The following is a 20,374-nucleotide window of genomic DNA, read 5'->3' as shown; positions in this document are numbered from 1 at the left end:
GGACTCTCTGCACAGTTCACTCATTTTGAAACGCACTTAGAGTTATTGCTTTTGACATTAATTGCACCAAGTTGGTATTTGTCTAATTCCTGGGCTTGCAAGACGTCCTGAGATGTTCTGTGAGCAAAGCCGAGTTAACGCACAAGTGCTCCTTAAAGTGGAGCGGTGAGCAGAGCCATATAAACACCCCAGATGACTCACGAACCTCAAGTCCAAACACATTACTGTGATTTCTGAAGAGCAAGACAGCAAGACAATTTCTTTGGCACATTCGCCCTCTAAGTCCGTGCTGACAAGTGTCTGGAAGCTGGGTGACTGTCTCCAGCTAAATGACAGGGAGACAAGCCGGATTTGTTGATTCCCTTGGATGAGCCAGAGAGCCCTCTGGGCTCAGTCTAATTGCTCCGACCTCCGGAACGCCCGCGAACTTATACTGGGCCGCTGCACCTAGCAGCCCTTGCTTTAAGCCTTGTTGGTTTGGCCTCGGTGAACCCTTGTCCCGTGGATGCATTCATGAGAGCGTTTCTCTGTTTGTTCTCTTTCTTCAAACAGATTATTTGATATCGAAGGATTTCTCATTTGCCGGCACCGTTCTGCCCCCCCCCCCCCCCCCCCACACACACACTTTTCAGTGCCATGCTGGGAGCAGACCCTGAACAGGATTTCCGGAGCAAAACATGGGCTCAGGGACGGCTCGTTCAGCCTGTCCTAAAGAACGTTTGTCCCCTCCCTCTTCTGCACCTGGTACGCAAATGGTGTCCATATAGCTCAGAATTCCGTGGTGTCTGTCATGAAGCTGGGGGTGCTCAGCTGGAATTTTTGTGTCCTCCTAACAGTACAAAAGGACTCAGAGCTGGAGGGATATCAGCCGGGGGCTCCGAAGCCAAGCTGTACACTAGAACCATAAACAATTTAGGCCCCCAGGCCCTCCTGCTGAAGATTCTGCCTTCACTGGCCCCAAGGAGGGGATCATGTATAGGTAGTGTTCTAGTTTCCCCGGGTGATTCTAATGTATAGCCGAGATCGAGAATCAGAGAATCTGAATAATAAAGGACGGGGTTATGTATGCTCAGTGACTCAGTTTCCCCATCAGTAGGGTAAGGATAACAAGTCCCTGCCCGCCCAGGGTGGTTGGAAGGACCGACCACATTAATACAGGTAATGTAGGTAAATCAATGCAGATCCTAGGCGAGGGCTCCTGGCTTTCCCCATCATTGGTGTTATTCTAGATCCTCTTTCTTCCTTGACTCTGCGTGTGACCCACGCAGTTTGAATGATCCCTAAATCAGTGAATCATTCAAACACACAGAGAGTCTTAAGAACTAGAGCATTAAATCAGAAACGTCTGGGGTTGGATTCTATTTCAACCATTGCCGGTAAGGGAGCCTCACTCTGGTCACGTACATTCTCCCATTCTCAACCTTGAAACTGCAAGCTTTAAGTGTGGCTTCAGCCAACCAAAGTGATCCTTTGGATCCTGTCCCTAACACAGCCTCCTAACTCCTGGAGATAAAAACCCGTGTGCTTCTCTGCGGGCACACGGCTCCCGGGCAAACCCGGGCCTCACCTGGCGCATTTCCTTATAGTTGTGGTGCTGGAAGTCCAGGTCGTCGGTGCTCGTCATCTCGTTCCGCCGGTGGTAATAGTTGTTGGGATCTAGGGAGAGAAACGTGGTTTTGAACTCACTGGCATCGTTCTATTCTTCGTGGTGGCTCTGTGGGGTGCCTGATTCATGTGGGGACACAGCCCGATCACCAGCTTCTCACGCTCCCACGGAGGTGAGGGAGACAGCTTTCTAGAAGCGTCTTACAAGTCGGAATTACCCCGTGATGGAGAGCGTGGGCACAGACCAGGATGCCTGGGCTCCGATCTCTGCTTCTCCATTTATGTGCTACATGGCCCTGGGCACATCATTGAAGAGTCTTTGCCTTCGTTTCTTCGCCCATTAACAGAACATACTGGCATCTCTCTCATTGGTTTATTGGTGATATTAGTTGGAATAATCTGTGCGTCTGGCAAACTGTCAGCACTGAATGAATGAATGAGTCAATGAATGAATGAATGCCATACCGCACGCATAAATGGAAATTTTGGGAAGTGTGCTGGACACTATTTGTTGCTCATGCAGCCTTCAGTCCACTGCCACCCTTCCTCACAGAAGCCTGTGGCCTTTGGGAACCCCTTCTCCACTTCTCAGAAACATACCTCACAGCCCCAGCTCCAGGGGTCCGATGTGACTGGTCTAAACCAATCGAGCACAGCATGCCCTGGCCGCTCTTACTGGTCCAGATGGAAGGAAAGGACGTTAATGTCACAGAGGAGGAGTGAGTGGAAATCTCTCCCAAGGACAGGACAGAGAGAATCCCAATAATGTCAGGAGCTGATGGGTGAGCCAACCCCAGAGCCCAACCATCCTGAGGACTTCCAATCACACGAGATGAATAATTCCCTTGCCCATCGGGGCAGTGGGAGCTGGGGTTCTGTTGTTGGGTCTGAAGTGCCCCAAGAGGCATAATCAGGATGTATGAACAGGGGTCACTGCTGGGGACTGGGATTTGGGGTCAGCAGAGGACATGTCTGCTCTTGACTTGATTCTCCTCCATATAAACTGATGTTTGTTTCTTTCATGCTTGTAATTATATAAGTGTGTATTGTTTATATAATTATAAAAACAAAGAACTCTTAGAAGAAAGGAGAGACTGGGAGAATGAGCAGGAGGAGAAGGAGAAGGGACCACTCAGTGAGCCCTGAGGTCTTTCTCCTGACCTAACAAAAGGAGCAAGGCAAACAGACCTTCAGCCAGCCCGGATGGACAACTGCTCTGATCTTCCTTCAACCGGAGAGAACACAGTGCTTCAGTTTTTTAAATTGATTTGAGAGAGAGAGAGAGAGAGAGAGAGAGAGAGAGAAAGAGAGACATCGATGTGTTGATCCACTTATCAACTGCATCGTTGGTTGATTCTTGTACGTACCCTGACCAGGTATCGAACCTGTAACCTTGGCATATTGGGACGATGCTCTAACCAACTGAGCTACCTAGCCAGAGCCAGAAGACAGTGAGTAAGACAGGTCAATGTACTAGCCCGGGAACCACACAGGCAACCTTGGAGCCACAGCAGGTGTTGGCTTGATCCCAGTGGCTGCAAGGCCAAGTCCGGAGGCAGAGGCAGCGGCGGATGATGCTCCCAGTAGTACCAAGAGCAGTGCGCCCTGATTCACGCCACCAAATGTGGTCCACAGACCAGTGGTGTAGCCGCTTGGTAGACCCAGCCCAGAACTACTGAATCGGAATCCACATTTTAAAAAATCCCGGGTGACGTCGTGGGCTCAGAAGGTTGAGAAGTACTGTGTGAAGGTACTGAGCACTGTGTCAGCAGGGACAAGGTACTCAGCGCACAGTGCTGAGTACACACATCTGCAGTCGCCTGAGGCAGCCACACGTCTGTGTCCCCACGGCCGCAGGTCATGACTGGCTTCACCCCTGAAATTGAGGCCTCACGCATTGCGCTGAAAATCACATACGGACCCCTACAATAAAAAGACAGTTTTTCATACTCACAAAAGGTGTGCCAGGAATACTATTAGGAACAAATGACTGTCATTAAAGGGAAGTCATGTGGGAGGGCCAGCTGGCATTTTGTCCAGAAAAGAAAGCAAAAGCAATTCAGTTTCAGCCAAAAGGCCTCCCTTCAGCCCACTTACTTTTCAAGGCTCTCCTTCGGGGAGTGCAGGCTGATCCCATCAGCAGGCAAGCTGCCTTTCCTTTGATTTCCAAACCTCTGAGTCAGAGCAAAGGTACGGCATATTTTTCACATTAATTTACACCTAACTTACAGACGTGCTGTGTTCTAAGAGCTATTCAACCCTCCAAGTCCCAGGGGCCTCTTTCCAAGACTCTGTAAAGCCCCCTTTGCCTCTGAACACAAGTTATGGTTCTTAGAAGGGATTGAAGAGAATCCCAGAACTCGACAAAAGAGCCCCATGCCCGGCTCCATTCTTCCAGCCTGAAGACTAATCAATTCGCCTAAACACATAGGTATGAGGTTCAGAAGGGCCTCAAAACCACAGTGAGTCTTTTTCCCAACTTCCTGCCTCCCATGTTTTGAATAAGTCCTTCTTTGCCTGTCCATTCATTCTGATTAGATCAAGTATTGTTGGGAACCTCGAAGGAGTCCAACGCTGTAGGTAAGCAGACAAGTGAGAACTGAGCCTGGCCCTTCTCAGGCCCAGAATTCCTAGCACATTTTTATCTTGCAAAACTGAAACTCTGTGACCATCAGACAACACTCCGTATTTCCTTTACCCCTGAGCTGTAAAAATCCTAATAATAGACCATGGTATAAGGGAATTCAGTTTCCAGGGCAAAAACTTCTGGAAAAACTATTCAGGAAGTCTTCAAAAGAGTCAGGACTTTCCTCTGCCCCACCTGAGAGTCCCCAGGATGTGAGCTAAGGGATGGAAGGACAGAACCAGGAGAAGCAGGAGCGAAGGTAAGTGAATTTTTCATAAACAAGAGTTCCAGGAAGAAGAGAATCTGGGTGGCTGCCTTTAGGCCGCACGGTCACCGTGGGTTTGAGCGGCTGGGCCGTCCCTGCCTTTGGCCTCATTAACTTGCACAAACGGATTGTGCTGACAACAGGGCGATGAGCCTTCTGCCACCCGGGTCCTGCGATGTGACCACCATGGGGCAGCTCCCCTCTGGGCAGACGGCTAAGTAACTTCTAGAGAAAAAGTGGCCCTAAGTATTTAGGATTGGAAAATAGAGCCATTCCGGGTCCACGTTTGAAACCCGTCCATACTTCACACTGTAAGTCTGTCTTTGCAAGGCTTAAATTGCCTCCAGGATATAACTTCAAACATGCACGCACACACACACACACACACACACTCACACACTCACACACACCAAGAATAACTTCACAGGAAAATGTATATTATATTTATTTCATGAGACTCTCACAGCGGCCCTGTGCCCTCTCAACAACAGATGAATCCTCTGCTCTTTGAAGCAAGCAGACGGGGGCTGTGCTGAGAAGCACAGACGGTAAGCCCCCCGGCCTAGCCCACAGGGAACCTCGCAGACACCTGCCCACCTCGGGGCCTACACACGCCATGTGCTTGGAAAAGCCCAGCAGGCCCTGGGGGGCAGCAGGCAGGACCCGGGATTGCAATTCCAGGATGAACCAGCCACAGAAGGAGGCCCAGATCGAAGACCAGGTAGGCCTGCCACATTCTTCCTGCCTCGGCCTTGAAAACGCACACTCCCAGCGCACCAGCAACTCTGCTTTTTATAATTGAATTAAGCAGTCATCCTATAATTGAACAGTCTTATGATTTATATAGTAATCCTGGACATGCACAAAGACACAGAACCAAAGGTGTGCACTCTGGGGTTCTTTACAGAATCAAAATATTGGGAACTGAACTTCCTACTCGAAAATGCAGATTAAAAACATGAGATTTTGCCCATGAACCAGGAGAAAGGCATCCATAAGACAGATGGTCTCTAATTCTTTTAATGACATGAAAAAGTTTTGCAGTTAGTAAGTACAAATACAGCACAAAGAATCTGTCTGGTGTGCGGGTAAGTGGGCAGACAGACCCATCTTTCTCACCAATACAGAGACTGTGTTCTAAAAACTCACAGTTGGCAAAGCAAGGTCGGGGATATAATGGGATTGAGAGACAAGCAATAAGTGACATTAAATAGGCTTTGAAAATGCGGCAAAGTAGTAACTAGTGGGGGGTGGCATGGTTACTGAAATAGCAAGATGGCCTCAGCAGCACCTGCAGACATCAGAGCTGGGAGGGGGCCCTTCCCCAGGCAGTGCTGGGGGACCTGGGGATCCCTGAGGGAGCAAGGCTTGATCTCACCCCACACAGGAATGGGAAAGCCTCACCCCGCGCCTGTGCGCCTTCCTCCCTGCGGCATGGCTGCAGGAGCAGGAATGTGCAATTCCAACGGGGCCTCTGGGGGCCAGTTTCCTGGAGCTGCCTGGTCAAGGTGAAGAGGCTGCTGCCCGTGGGCTCCATATGGGCACAAACCCATGAGCGATGAGCCAGCCAGGAGCCAGGCCAGATCGGCCTGACCAGAGCAGACACCAGCAAGGATCTGGATAGCACATGCCCCTGTCAGGTCATGGCCAGACACCAATGTGTCAACATAGAGCAGCTCATTGAGAACAGAGGTCTCCTTGTCACTCATTCCTTCACATATCTATCGACACACAAGGGGAAGGGGAGAATCGTTTAGAGACTGATTAGCAAGGGATCCAAGAGTCAGTAACTCACTCGTTCCAAAGGAGTAAACATTTACCCAAAGACAGAGCCCTCCAGGTGCCACCACTGAAACAGAAAGACACTGTGTACATGGTCAAGTTCAACATTAACTGCTACCCTCTCCTCTACCCACGGCAGCAGGGACACTCAAGAACATTTACATGTGTTACTGCTTGCATGTGGGTGGTAGAGTGGTGTGAATTTTCAACCTTGAAATATGTATCATCTTAAAATCCCAGCAGGCAAACCACCACAGGCTCACGGTATTTTCTGAGTGGGATGATGGGAGGTTTTTATTTACTTCCTTGTTGTTGACCCACGTTTTCTAAGTATTTTGCAATAGATAGGAGTCTCTCTTGACGTGAGAAAAAGCTCGCTTGGTTTATCTTCATTTGCCCAGGCGGGGCACCCGTGGGGACACGGAGGACGGACTCACCGGGCAACGGGCAGCCAAGGACCTCCATCCTCAGGCAGATGCTCCCGTTGTCGAACCAGGACTGTGGGTTGATGCGGATGTAGCGGGCCACCATGGGGACGGGCAGCTCGTTGAGAACGGGGGTCTCCTTTTCACTGTTCCCTTCAAATATCTATTGACACACAAGGGAGGGGGGAGAATCTTTGGGAGCTCGGTTATCAAGGGATCACAGAGTCAGTAACTCACTCACCCCCCAGGGTACGAGGGCTCTTGAGGAATGCCACGTGCGTGCTGGGCATCAAGGGGAAAGGAGAGCAGAGTCAGGCCTGGACCTTGCCCTCAGGAAGACCCTGTCTTCGGGGGTGGGGGGTGGTAATAGTTAGATATCACAGGTGAAACCGGTTCGTGCCATGGCAACGGGACAGCCACAGAGCTCTGGGTTCCCAGGGGAAAGGACCAGGCAAAGCTCCGGGGAGGAGCTGTCCTGCGCACTGGCCCTGAGGACAAACTACCCAGATCTGTTGGGGTGCGAAGGATTCTAAAACAAAGCAGCAACGCCTGGAGGGAGGGGCCCGAGAGGGGACGCAGAGGGACAGGCCTGGCACACAGGCTACGGAGGCTACAGTCAGGCTGTGCGAGACCCTGGAGACCACGCCAGGAGCAAGCGTGTGAGAACCTGAGGAAGAGGGGATGCGACCAGAACTGGCCAGCCTAGAGCCAAACCTGGAGTCGCACGGTCGGGGCCATCACGGCAAGTCAGGGCACTGCCATCACTGAATGGCTGTGAGGGGGCCCCCTTCTTTAAGTGCTACACAACTTCCGGGCTGACCTGTGAGCCATGCAAGAGGCTGAGCAGCTCTGAATTTTACATGAGCCCTAAATGCAGGGCCCTTGGGGCTGCGCTTCGGGCATGGAATGGGGGTCGGTCCCTGTCAGACCCTGTGGCTGGTTTGGCTGAAGTGAAATCGGCCAACGCCCAGGTGCAGACACTGGCCGGGCGCCCTGCCCATCTCTGCAGAGCCTGCAATGCCAGGGACCGAGGTGGCCCGGAGAAGAGACTCACCATGTCTCCAGATCCATTCTTGACAGTGACCCACGTATGGCTGTCATTGCTCACCATGACCTTATAGGAGGTCACCCAGTCACTCCTAAGAGGAAATAAAATGTCATTGAAACCATGCACTTTAAAACGTCCACCTCTTACCCCCTGGCTGCGTGGCTCAGTGAATTGAGCGTCGGCCTGCAAACCAAGTGTCGCTGGTTCGATTCCCAGTCAGGGCACGTGACTCGGTTGCACGTCAGGTCCCCAGTTGGGGGCGCAAGTGAGACGCAACCACACAGTGATGTTTCTCTCCCTCTCTTTCTCCTTTCCCCTCTCTCTAAAAATAAATACATAAATAAACAAATTAATTAATTAATTAAAATAAAATGTCCACCTCTTCCTTGTAGAAGGGGAGGCCTCAGCAGAGTCGGCTTACCCTCCCCATGGCCGTGGCCTAGGTCACAGTGTATTCACATGACGTGAGAATCATAAAAGTACGGAGCTTTCTTAACACGGTTATTCAATAAAGACACGAAGCAGTTTTTCCTTGGACTAAAACAGAGAATAAAGGATTGAGCTTCTAGAATGAAAGCAAGCATTGAACGATTAGTACCATTTAAACACTTGGGATGCTGCCTGGCCCCTGGCGAGCACTACGTGTGGGTCACGCATAGGAAGACAGACCATTGGGCACATATTTGTTCACAGTGAACGTTAGCGTCACACACAGTAGTAGCTTAATAGAGTCCCATGTGGAAAACTAACTTCAGTAAACACTGCGAGTTGGCCCAGAAATTTCACTTGGGAAACTGATGTGGGAACCTAACGAATGAGAGCCCACCAACCACAAAAATGACAACCTGAGTCTCTAAGAGACACAGATTTTCTCCTTGGCTGTCCACCCCAACCCCGCCCCAGCCCCAGCACTGATCCAGGGGCAGCTGGGTCCGAAGCCAGACCCCTGCACAGAAACTACAGGGCAAAACCGCCCTAACCTGACTTCCCCGAGTGGAGGTCCATTTGATGGGCTTGACAAAGAAACAACCTTCGGGTGAAAAATACCCTTTTCGCTCTACCTCGGTTTCTTACAACATTAAGCGTTAAGCGATATAGAAACATTTCACTGAGCATCTTCCTTTTAAATTTTTAAAATATTAGGCCTCAGCACCATTTGCTAATCTTTTAGGACATTCTGCCAGCTGACACATTCAGAATCCTTTCCGGACTATGAAACCTTGGTCTCAGGATCCAGCTATACTCCAATAAAGCTCTGATTTGCTAGTCTGAAGCAATACTGTCTAGTAAGATTTATTGAGAAAGGGGGGTGGGTTCTATTCATTCTGGTCCATCTGATGGACTTATCACAAAAACGTTATTCTTCGGCGCTTTTACATATTTGGAAACACAAATATGTGTTTCCTGCTCTCCCCTGCCCACCGGCTTTGGCTGATACCCTCTGGAAGCTGGGATCTACCGCCCACCACGCTCCTCCTTAGAGGGGCAGGGGCCCACGCCTGCAGATTCAGATGCAGTAAGCAGGCCTTTCGAAAGGGCACCTCAGTGACAGCTCACGTCCTTTGCACCGCAAAACTGTCCTCAACCCAAATAGCAACCTGTTCCCCACGTTCGAGTTGCTTCCCAATGGCTCGCACCTGCCATTCCGTTTGCTGCTCCCCGTGATCTGGCCCCGGAGAGATGCCACAAGGCGAGGGCAGGAAGGCCCTGGGTCCCCAGGAGCACACAGACAGCGAGAGGGGCCAGAAAGAAAATGAAGTCAAGTTCTCCAAAGGAAAGCAGAGAGAAGACGGGAAATGAAAGCCAAGTAACAACCACACAGACTTAGAAAGGACATAGGGACACGTCCACAGCTTGGTTTGAAGGGTGGTTCCTGTTTATGTGGCTCAGACCTCACTCTGGACGCAGACCTCCCTGCCAGCCTTGGGCCATTTTGACCTTGTCACTCAATGTCTCAGTGACATTACAAGTTTAACTGGCCCCAAACCAAGGGATTCATTTCAAACCAGCCAACCTGGGGTCTGACTGAGTTCCTGCCTCAGAAAAGGTACCGCCATCCACCCACGGGGACCAAAATCTGAGACTCGTCCTTGGCACCCCACTTTCCCTCCCTCCCTCCCCTATATTGAATTCGTCACCAACTTCTGTCAGTTTTACCTCCCACGTTGTCCTAGAATCTATCCAACTCCCTCCATCTTCACTGTCCCCCCGCCCCCTAGCCCATTTTTTTCAGGCCAGGGCTATTACAGTCTCCTGGCATTTAAATCCATCCTGCAGCCAGAGGCTTACTTTTCTAATGAAATGCTACGTCATCCTGCTAAAATACTGCTCTTATTTCAATATGAAGACCCAGATCCTCATTGCGTTCTACCAGACCCTTTCTTACCTCTTGTTTTCTATGCTCTTTCAATTCCTGATGCTGGTTATACTCTCTTGCCTCAGGGTCTTTGCACACACCCTTCCTCTTGTCCATGGGGATTCCTCTTCCTCTCTTGTCCCCTGGCTGGGGGTCTCTAAGTTATTCAGACCTCAAACCTTATCAGATAAGCCCTTCCTAATCCTCCAGTCTAGGTGACTTCTTGCCTATTCCCTTCTTGCATAGTTTAATTCCATTTGAAATTCTATACTCCTTCCTAAAATTATCTGAAAGGGTCTGTATCCCCCTCTGGGGTATAAGCCTTCCATAGAAGGAGGAAAGAGGGACACTGGTACTTTGGGGGAATATGAAAGGCAGCTGAAGTTCCTGGAGACCAAGGTGAGGGATGAGACAGCGGAAGGTTTAACTGAGTTCTTCCCAACATTGAAGAAAGAAATAACACTTCTCATTTATTATTTTTTTTTCAGAAAATTGGGAGCATTTCCCAATTATGAGTTTGGCATAACTTCGATATCAAAATCTGATGAGGACATTACAAAAAAACCCACCAAAATTATAGAAACATTTCTTTCATGAGCATAGATACAAAAAACCCAAAGCAGTTTATTGCCAAATTGAACCCAGCGATATAGAAACAGGATAATGCATCCCCAAGTGGGATTTACGCCGGACACCTAAGGACAGGTTAGCCGCAATTGGAACCATCCAGTGTCACCGCAGAAACAGAACTGAGTAGGAAAATCATGGGATCTCTCTGACAGACGCAGAAAACGCACTTGAGAAAACTGTATAGCCATCTGTGTTGAAAAGGGAAAAGACTCCACTTACACTAGGAATAGAGAGAAACTTCCTTCATCTGAAAAAAAAAAAAATTCTACAGAACTCCTACAGGCGAGTGGAGTCGGCCCCACGCAGTGAGGGCCCCGGGCACAACACGGACTCATTCCAGGAAACACGAGTTTTTGTCACGTGACAGCAACTCCAAACAGCAGGGGCCGCGCGCTCTCCTATGACGGCGCCAGGGAGGGGGCTGAGGAAGCTGCAGGCCTTTGCTCAGCACCTTCTGGGCACGGACGTGACAGGAGCTGCCGCGGCTGCTCTGCACCCCAGCAGCGTGGAAAGTAAACATATCTTGACATTTTCCCAGAACCGAGACAGGTCTGAGCAGGACGATGTCTTCTGAGGATGCAGTGGGGACACGTATGCAAAACAAACGTCTCCTGGGTCCCCCTGCACCCCCTGCACCCTCCCCTTCAGCTCAGAGCGTCCGAGCCTGAAAGATAAATGCCGGGGACGCCGGCTCTGGCCCCACGCAGGCAGCCGCGCGAGCGCTCACAGCTGCAAACATCCAGGCTCTCTTGTTACATGCGAGAGAACGGACTCAGACTGGATTAAAATAAAAGCGAACAAACAGGGCCAAAGACCTGATGGACAGCCAACGTGTCACTGACGTGTAAGCGGAAAATCAGCTAAGGAAAGGTTCTGCGTCCGTTGGAAGCCCACATAGAAAACCCGGTGTCTGGACTCCACCCCACACCGTACGGCCATCAGCTCCGGGGGTTCCGGGGCGCGTGCACACCCAAGTGTGAAAGGCAGAGGGAAACATAGCATATCCATATGTTCCGTTGGCACAGTTGTCCAAAGAGACTGTCCCTGTTCACACCCATGAGATTGTTTTTTTTTTCCCAATGAATACCTACATGTACTGCTAACAGCTGGCTGGTTTGGCTCAGTGGATTGAGCGTCGGCTTGCGAGCTAAGTGTCGCTGGTTCGATCTTCCAGTCAGGGCACATCAGAGAAGGAAAACTCTGACTCCAAAAAACCTCCGCTGCCTTGCGGCATACCTCTTCAGGGGAAAGGCTAAGGGAGTAAACCCCGACAGAAAATCCGGAGCCGGAGTCCCTAAGGCGGTTTGACGTTGTAGTCAACACCGGCAACTCCTGCGGCGCACCTGAAGCCAAGCTGTATTGACTCCGTCTTTCCCTTGGACCCTTCAGCTGCGAAGAGGGGGGGGGGGTCTGCTGCATGGGCAACAGCAGACCCTCCATATCACCCTGCCCAGGCTCTGTAGCTTCAGCTCCACTGGAGAGGACACTCCAGCATCATTGCAAGATGTCGATTCAACACGGGAGGAGACAGATACCGTGTCACTCCCGAGTCGGACTGCACAGCCATTCTCGGCGGTGCAGATAGACTCTTAAGAAGCTACACCATCGTCTCTCAAGACGGATGGCTGCCGACTGCTAATAGCTTCTCTGGCTTACCTTCCGTTTCATCCTTTGTGGTATACTTTGATGGCAAGAATTTCTTAATCTTTACATAGTCCAACTAAACATCTTTTTCTTTTTAGTTTCCAGTATTTGTGCCTTTAAATTTTTGCCTCCTCTACGATTATAAAGCTATCCTCCTATGTTTTCCAATGTTGATACGGGTAATTGTTTTGTTTTGCTTTTTTCTTCTTTTTGTGATCATCTGTGAGACGTTCCTTTTATTCATCTTTTTAAAAAATCAGCGTTTGGTTTTGTTTACTACGGTTAGCTTTCTATTAGCTTGAACCAGATAAAAGTGCCATTTTTATAGATCCAAATGGTTGAATCTCTGCAATTTCCTAAGGCTCAAATTAATATTTTATTAATGTCTACTCTTCATTATGGTCTTCTTGGTCCATTCTTTCAGTTTGATTCACTGTTCTTTTTGTATAGCTTCTTGAGATCGCTGTCTTTCAGTCTTATTTTCTAATATATACCTTTAGGATTATGAAGTTCCCTCTGAACACTGCTTTAGCTACATGCTATAAGTTTAATATCTTATCTTCACTGTTGTACGGTTCAAAATATAAATTCCTATTGTGATTTCTTCTTTGATCATGGACTACTTAGGAGTCTAATTTTGAATCCCCAGGTACTAGGTTTTCTCTGGTTATCTTTTTATTCCTGATTTTTAGTTTAATTCCACTGTGGTCAGAGAACATACTTTGAATAATGTCAATCTCCTGACATTTGCTGAGACCTTTTGTGGCTCAGCATATGGTCACTTCGGGCTCATGTTCCGCATGCCCCTGAAAACAACGTCAGCTCTGTAATTGCTGTGTGCGACGATCCACATGTACTATTTTGGTCAAATACACTGTGTTCAGATCTTCTGCATCCTTAATGAATTTCTGCCTGCTCATTCTATCCGTTACAGGGAGAGGTGTCTGCAGAAACACCAATCCGACTGTGGATTTATCTGTTTCTCCTTCTAATTCTCTCCATCTTTGTTTTACATATATAGTCAAGCCAAGATCCTGAGTGCACACAGATTTAAGACTGTGTCATATTACAGTAGATGGATTTTTATAATTATGAAAAGTCCCTTTTTATTTCTATCAATGCTTCTTGCCTTTAAAGCCCACATTGGCTGATACCAAGATAGCTAACCACTTTGTTTGGATTCGCATTTATATGACACATGCCTTTTCATCCTCTCAATTTTAACCCTGTCTCCTTAAATTTAAAGTGTGTCTTCTAAATAGCATACAGTTCAGTTTTCGGGCGTTTTCCCCTAAGTACAGTCTGATAATATTATTCTTCTATTGGAGAATATAGTTCATTTAAATGTAATGTAACTACTCTTCTATTTGGACTTATATCTACTATCTTACTATTTGTTTTCTATTTGATCCATCTGTTCTGTTTTCCTTTTTCTCTATTTTGTGTTTTATTATTTCATTATTATTATTCTGTTTTCTCTTTATTAACTTACTAGTCCTACACTCACTTTATTTGTCTACTTATTACCCTAAAGAATTATTACTCTCATTCAAATTAGAATTTCTACCACTTCTATGATAACACTGGAATCACATTACACCTTGGATCCACTTCCTGCTCTATCTTTTGCATTATTTTGGAATTCAGTTTTAATCTTTCTATGTCTTAAATTTTATAAGACATTATTATTCTTTTTGCAGTTAATATTGATAAAACCACTTATTTACCCTTTCTGGCACTCATTAAATTTTGCATTTCTGTATTTTCATGTGAGATCATTTTATTTCTGCTTAAAGAACTTTCTCTGATATTCTTTTTCAAACACATAGGCTGGCAATAATTTTTTTCAGTTTTTATTATCTGAACATGGCTTTATTCCATTTTCATTTTTGAACGATGTTTTTGTTGTGAATTCTAGGTAGACATTTATTTTCTTTAAGTACTTCAACAACGGGATTTCACTGGCTTTTGCGACATACACACATTTTGCAAGGACTGTTGCATATCTAGTTAATGTACAATAAGAATATGAGTAAAGAAATAAGTGCTATTTTCGCTCAAATCCAGCGTCCTTGCTTGCTTCCTACATAAACTTGGCAAGCTGCCTAGCCTTTCTGAAATAATGAGGATACCTAGCAGGAAGTTACATATTAATGTATACATTGAGAGGTGTTATAGTACACTGGTTAGGACCTCAGATTTTGAGGTCAGGAAGCCCCAGCTGAAATCCTAGCTTCTCCATTTCCTAGCAGCGATCTTCGTGAGAAGCCTATAAGCTCTAAGCCTCCAGCTATAAGACCAGGTAACCCCGCAGTGAATGAGGATTAAATGAGGCAATGTATGCCGAGTCTGAGCAGTGCCTGTAACACAGCAACTGCTCCATAAGTCTGAGCTTTTAACAGAAAGAATACCATCATAACGTATAAAATTACTAATTGAACTATAAACATAATTCAGATGCCCCCTCCAGACACCTCCAGGGAGCAACTGATCTTCAAGCTTAACCCCTTGTGCCTTAGTAATGGTGATGATCTGTTGCAGCCATCAAAAAATAAAGCGTTTAATTAATTAAATCTTCATTAAAATTAAGAAGGTTGACAGCAGAGCTATCTGCCAATCAGTAATGCTGAGGGAGGACTGAATTGTGTCTGACAGTCGCCTCCACATGAAAAAATTAAAGCCTCGTGGAACGTGTCAAGTGCTGCTCCTCACCCTGTAGTTACTGTATCACAAATGCCACGCCAGCCTCTGGGAAGGCAAAGGTAAATTATATGTGATCCCCGCACTCAGGGCTTTTACAGGCTAAGGAGAAACAGGGAAGTAAACTGGAAATTTCAAGGCAACGCGACACAGTGCTGTGTTGAGACAAGCGCGGGCCGTGGCGCGAGGACGGGGACGGTGTGGTTCTGAGGGAGGCGGGAGGCGGGGGTGGGTTCACGAACGCAGCCTGCTCCTTCTGCGGAACCTAAAAGCCGCACATTTGATTCTTCTGTGACAGGCACCCCCGTTGCTGTGAGAGGGCCGGCTTCAGAGATCAGAGCTGCAACGTCCACGTTTCCTGGCCTCCTAATCCTCGGGGACAGGTTGAAATTCACAGCCCTTTGTGGCTTTTCTCCACTTCCCCCGGAGAGATTTTTTTTCCACGTCGCAAAACCGCTTTGACATTTAATTCTCTGTGATGGGATATTTCAACTCAAAGCCACGCAGCCCAAGTAAAGCAGTATTTGCGGCACAGACTTTCTGACGGCAGAAGGACGAGAGGCGAGGCTCCCTCCAGCTGCTCCCTCACTTCACACAAAAACAAAAAACAAACCACCAACAATCCTACCCTTGTAGGAGTCGGACTGAACTCGCTGGAAGGAGTTGGATTGTTTTCATTTCTCCATACCTGCATATTCGGGTCTCCCACCTTTGGTCTTCCTCATACTCCCTTTTCCTTGGTCTCTAGGTGCAGAATGTCAGGATCCCTGGATCCATCACCACCCTTTTGGGGTCCTTCAATGTCATAAGCCCCTGAAAACCGTCTCGCTTTCCTTGCTAATAAACTGCACTGACGTTGATCCCGTCCTCAAAATAGTTTTGCACAAAACGAATGGAGAATTACCTACCATGCTGTTTTTAATTGTGCAGAGTAGGGTTTCTCAATCTCAGTCCTACTGGCATTTGGGGCTGACTAGCTCTTGGCTGAGGAGTCTGTCCTGGGCCCTGGCCTCTGCCCACTCGATGCCCCCCTGCCATAGCACCCTACTTCAGCACCTGACCCCCTAAGTCATAACAATCAGAAATGTCTCTGGACATTAATAAATGTCCCCTGGGGAAGCAAAGTCCCCCAGTTGAGAACCATTGCTCTGCATGGGTCTCCTGTTGAGCTGAATCCAACTGGACACACAGCCCAGGGTCACGGGGCATTCCGCAGCCCAGCGGAAACACGCCTGTGGTTGGGGGCGGGGTGGTGGTGAGGGGCTGAGAGAAGCACACTGGGCCTTGGGCCGGAGCCGGAAGAGTTTCCAGAAGTCTCCAACGGCCAGTATGACCACCTACTTGTTCCTGCCAATGGGCCCACGATGGGCAAGGACAGAGCGCACCCCTTCCTGGAACGTGGCTTCTAACATAGCGCTGAGGGAGCAAATGTTGCAGGAAACCCAGGAAACTTCAGCAATGGTCCGTGGACCGTGAAGTCCAACGCTGATTTGTCATAGGAGAAGGACTCTAATGTCCACTTCAGGAGACGGGCTGGCAGGCCGGGGCGGACAGAGGCTTCTGCGGCCATGGTTTCTGCCTAAGCCCCCTGCTTCCCACCCAGTGAACGGACTTGGACTTAGACTTAGGGAACAGAGTTAGTGGGAGGGAGATACCCAGGAAACCAGGCAAACCATTCAAAAGAAGGGGTTATTACCTCCAGTAAAAGCAAAAAAAAGTTGCACAGGAAAGGAAATGAGGTGCAGTACCCCAGTTACGAATAATGGTTCCACAATCACCATGATGCAAAGGTAAATACTGATTTACCTAAAACTGACAATATAACGTCTTTGGGAGAATGAGCACACACACACACACACACACAAACACACACACACGGGGGTGGGAAGAGAGAGAGTTAGAGGCAGGTCAATAAGAGCCTTCAATTCTTACCTTTCACAGTAGAAAGTCAACAGATAATACCTAATTTAAAAGAATCAAAAAGCAGTATGAAAAGTATTTTTTCAGAAATGCAGAGATTCAGAAAAATACAGTAGACGAAACAGCTAACGGGGTTTGTAGTAATTGCCCCAGGACACCAAGATCGGGGCCGAGGGGTACAGAACAGGGGCACCTATTTGTAATGAGAAGTAGCGCTAGTTGGCATTTAAAACGACACACATGATTTGTTGATTTAAAAACTAAGTCCCCATGTTTCTCTGGCTCACTTCTGCTTTACTGCTCTGGCACTTACTGAGTTTTTCAACCCAATTCGGGGTCATTTTCTTCCAATACCGCAAGAATGGAGGCCAATTGGTATCTCAGTTATAAATGTAAAGCAGCAGGAAGCAGCTCCGTTTCTTGTTTCTTTCTCTCTGCGTCCACATTTTACTACGTTACTCCAGAGAGAAAGGCAGGGCCGTTTTTTGGAGGAAAACTGGAAAGCTTTTTGCTTTTCACTTCCCGTCGCCGGCCTGTGTCCTAAACACGTTGCCAACTGGCTACTCTGTTGGCTGTGCGCTCGTGTTATTTTTTAGATAGACTTCAAAGAAAAACTGGAGATCAGAGAGTTGTTCTTTAAAAAAAGAGAGAAGAAAAGAAAAAGAATGGATTCTGTGAAACTTGGCAAAGATTTTAACTTTCAAAAGTGCTTGGAAAAACCGTGGGCTCACCTGAGCCATCAGTCTGGCCTGAAGGTGGCCTGGTATGAAAAGTCTCCTTCAGAAAGATGGCGAGAAGAGGAGGCCTCCTCCCAGGCACGGGAGATGCTCTCTAGGGAGCACATCCCCAGCACCAGGCAGCGTCGAGAGCGCGCGCAGAGGGCTGCTGCGGACACTACCTGTGGCTGGGTGGCGTCCTGGAAGCCGCGAGACCCGCTGTGCTGCCTCTGGCCTTGGCAGCTAAGAGTAAAGGCTAGGCCCTGACCTCCAGGGCTGTGGTCAAGAACAACGTTAACACGTGCGACGCACGCACCACTCACAGACTCGGCACACGGCAGTTACTTCCATCACGGCGGCTTTGTCATGAAACGTGGCATCGCCCAGCACATCAAGGACTGAGAAACTCAACTGTCTGCCGCCTCGTCTGAAGGGACCAGGCCAAGGCACCCAGAGGAGTCATGTCTTTTCCCATTTGACAGTCTCCTTTTCTCCCAAATCGAAATTCCCAAACACGATTTGGAAATTTCTGCTGAGATGGTTGGGCACCATTCCAGAAATCCCAGGAAGACCAGAAGCTTCTGGGTAGAAGATAATGAGGGGAAAACATTCATTTTCTGAACCTAGATTTTGCCTTGACCACAATTCAGAATGGACTTCATAATATAAAGAACCAGGCTCTGGCCGAGTCGCTTAGTTGGTTGGAGTATCATTCTGATATGCCAAGGTTATGGGTTCAATCCCCAGTCAGGGCACATACAAGAAACAACCAATGAATGGATGGATAAGTAGAACAGCAAATAAATATGTCTCTCTCTCTCTTTTCCCTTCTCCCTTCCTTTCTCTCTCTAAAAGTCAATCAATAAATAAAAAATATAGAGAACCCCCTGGCTAGACTTCATGGAGGCCCCTCCCACCATGTTCTACTATAATTAGCCCCTCAAGTTAAGTCAGTCCCCCTCTAACATATCAACCAAAATACTTTTTGGAGATAATTTAGACTTATTGAAAAGTTCATGTGAAAAAAGAATATGGCAATAATATCCAGGGAAGTTCTGCAAAGATTAATAAGGAGAAAGAACTAGCCCTCTAAAATGGTAAACAGTTCAAGCTGTAATAACAGGGGGATCCCGGCGCAGGAGCACAGAGTGACGAGATGGAATCAAAGGGCCAGAAGTAGACCCCATGACCAACAGTGATTTAGAGTATCATGTTGAGGGCACTTCAGCTGGCACCTTAGTCCCTGCAGGCTGCTCTGACAAACCGTCGGAAACTGGGTGGCCGATAAACAACAAACATTTATTTCTCATGGTCCTGGAGGCCGGGAGTCTGAGATCAAGGTCCAGCATACTTGGATGAGGCCCTTCACTAGGTTGGAGACAGCTCGCTGTGACCTCACGTGGTTGGGGGTGGGGCCACGGAGCTCTGAGGGGCCTCCTTATAAGGCACTAACCCCAACACGGGGGCTCCACCCTCATGACCTCATCACCTGCTGAAGGCTCCACATTTAAATACCATCACATCAGGTGTGAGAGTTCACATATGAATTTTGGGAGGACACAAACATGAAAACCATAGCTGTTGGGTAAATCATGGATCATATAATAAAAAACGTTGGGACACCCTGGTAGCCATTTGAGGGTAAAAAGAGAGATCTAGTCCATATACTGTACACCCAAATGCATTCCGTATGCCTCAAAGATTTCAATGGAAAAACTGAACTCATAAAAAAGCACTAGAAGGAAATTTGGGGAAAATAACTTCCATCTCAAGAAGGGGCAAGGTCTTTCTAAGTAGGACATAAACCTTAAGAGATGTATTGTTAACCATGTAAAAATTCAAAATTTTTGTGTAGCAAAAGGTGACAAGAAAGGGAAAACATGAGTAGTTCACATCATAGTCAAAGAACTAATGCTGGTATGCGGGGGATGGGTGGCATTGGTTCAGAAAATTGTGACCCCCCTCTCCCCCTACACACACACAATGCCCTGAAAACAGAGGCAGAGAAAACAGGCAGAAAACAGTCTTGGGGGAAGTCACACATTTCTGATAAGATAACAGGGAAGTGATAAAAAGATAACCACCCTTTCGCCGGGCTGACTTTCACATGGTAGGTTCAAAGCTTTGTAGATAAGTTATCTGCATCCTACCTGGCAGAATGGCTGAATCCCCGTTTGGCAGGATTCCTTGCATGCTTGCTACTAAATAAATCTGGGCTCTAGGGAAGGGTCTGGAGCATTCTCTCCGCGAAGAGTTGCTCACCCTTCACTCCCCAGAACAGGCAGATGGTTTCTGGGTCATTTTCATCTGTGCCATGGGTCCTGCTAGTCAAGGAACCCCTCACTGGCAGACACACGGTAAGACCTGGGGGTGGGGGGGCAGGTCCACCACACGGGCTTCATAGCCATTGGTCTTGCCCATCAGATTCTTCCCTCCCTCCACCTCACAAGAGATAGCCACCATCAGCATCAGAAAATACCATTTGACATGGCCAAGGAGTGAAGTCAACCAAGTGGACTGTTAAGCAGCACCCCACAACCTCAGTTGTGAAGGGTACTGGGTGCCGTCCCTTGCTCACACAAGTCGAGAAAGCACTGTTAAGTCCCTTCTCAGTCAGAAAAGGGAGAATCCAACATCTCTCCTAGTTTTTAGGCCAG

General features: G+C 48.0%; 1 protein-coding gene across 1 annotated transcript in view; it reads right to left on the bottom strand.

Annotated features, from left to right (window-relative positions):
* Positions 1-20,374, bottom strand: part of CPXM2 (carboxypeptidase X, M14 family member 2) — an 83,642-nt gene that overhangs the window by 21,689 nt on the left and 41,579 nt on the right. The window contains exons 5-7 of the mRNA XM_090278712.1: positions 7,758-7,842; positions 6,716-6,866; positions 1,568-1,656 (exon numbers count right to left, since the gene is read on the bottom strand). Coding sequence (XP_090134838.1) covers positions 1,568-1,656; positions 6,716-6,866; positions 7,758-7,842 — 325 coding nt within the window. The remainder of the gene's footprint in view (positions 1-1,567; positions 1,657-6,715; positions 6,867-7,757; positions 7,843-20,374) is intronic.

Source organism: Furipterus horrens, unplaced genomic scaffold (genome assembly GCF_987537825.1).
Source record: "Furipterus horrens unplaced genomic scaffold, mFurHor1.1.pri manual_scaffold_5, whole genome shotgun sequence".
NCBI lineage: Eukaryota > Metazoa > Chordata > Mammalia > Chiroptera > Furipteridae > Furipterus > Furipterus horrens.
Note: the sequence above shows the minus strand (reverse complement) of the source record. Positions and strands in the feature narration are given on the sequence as shown.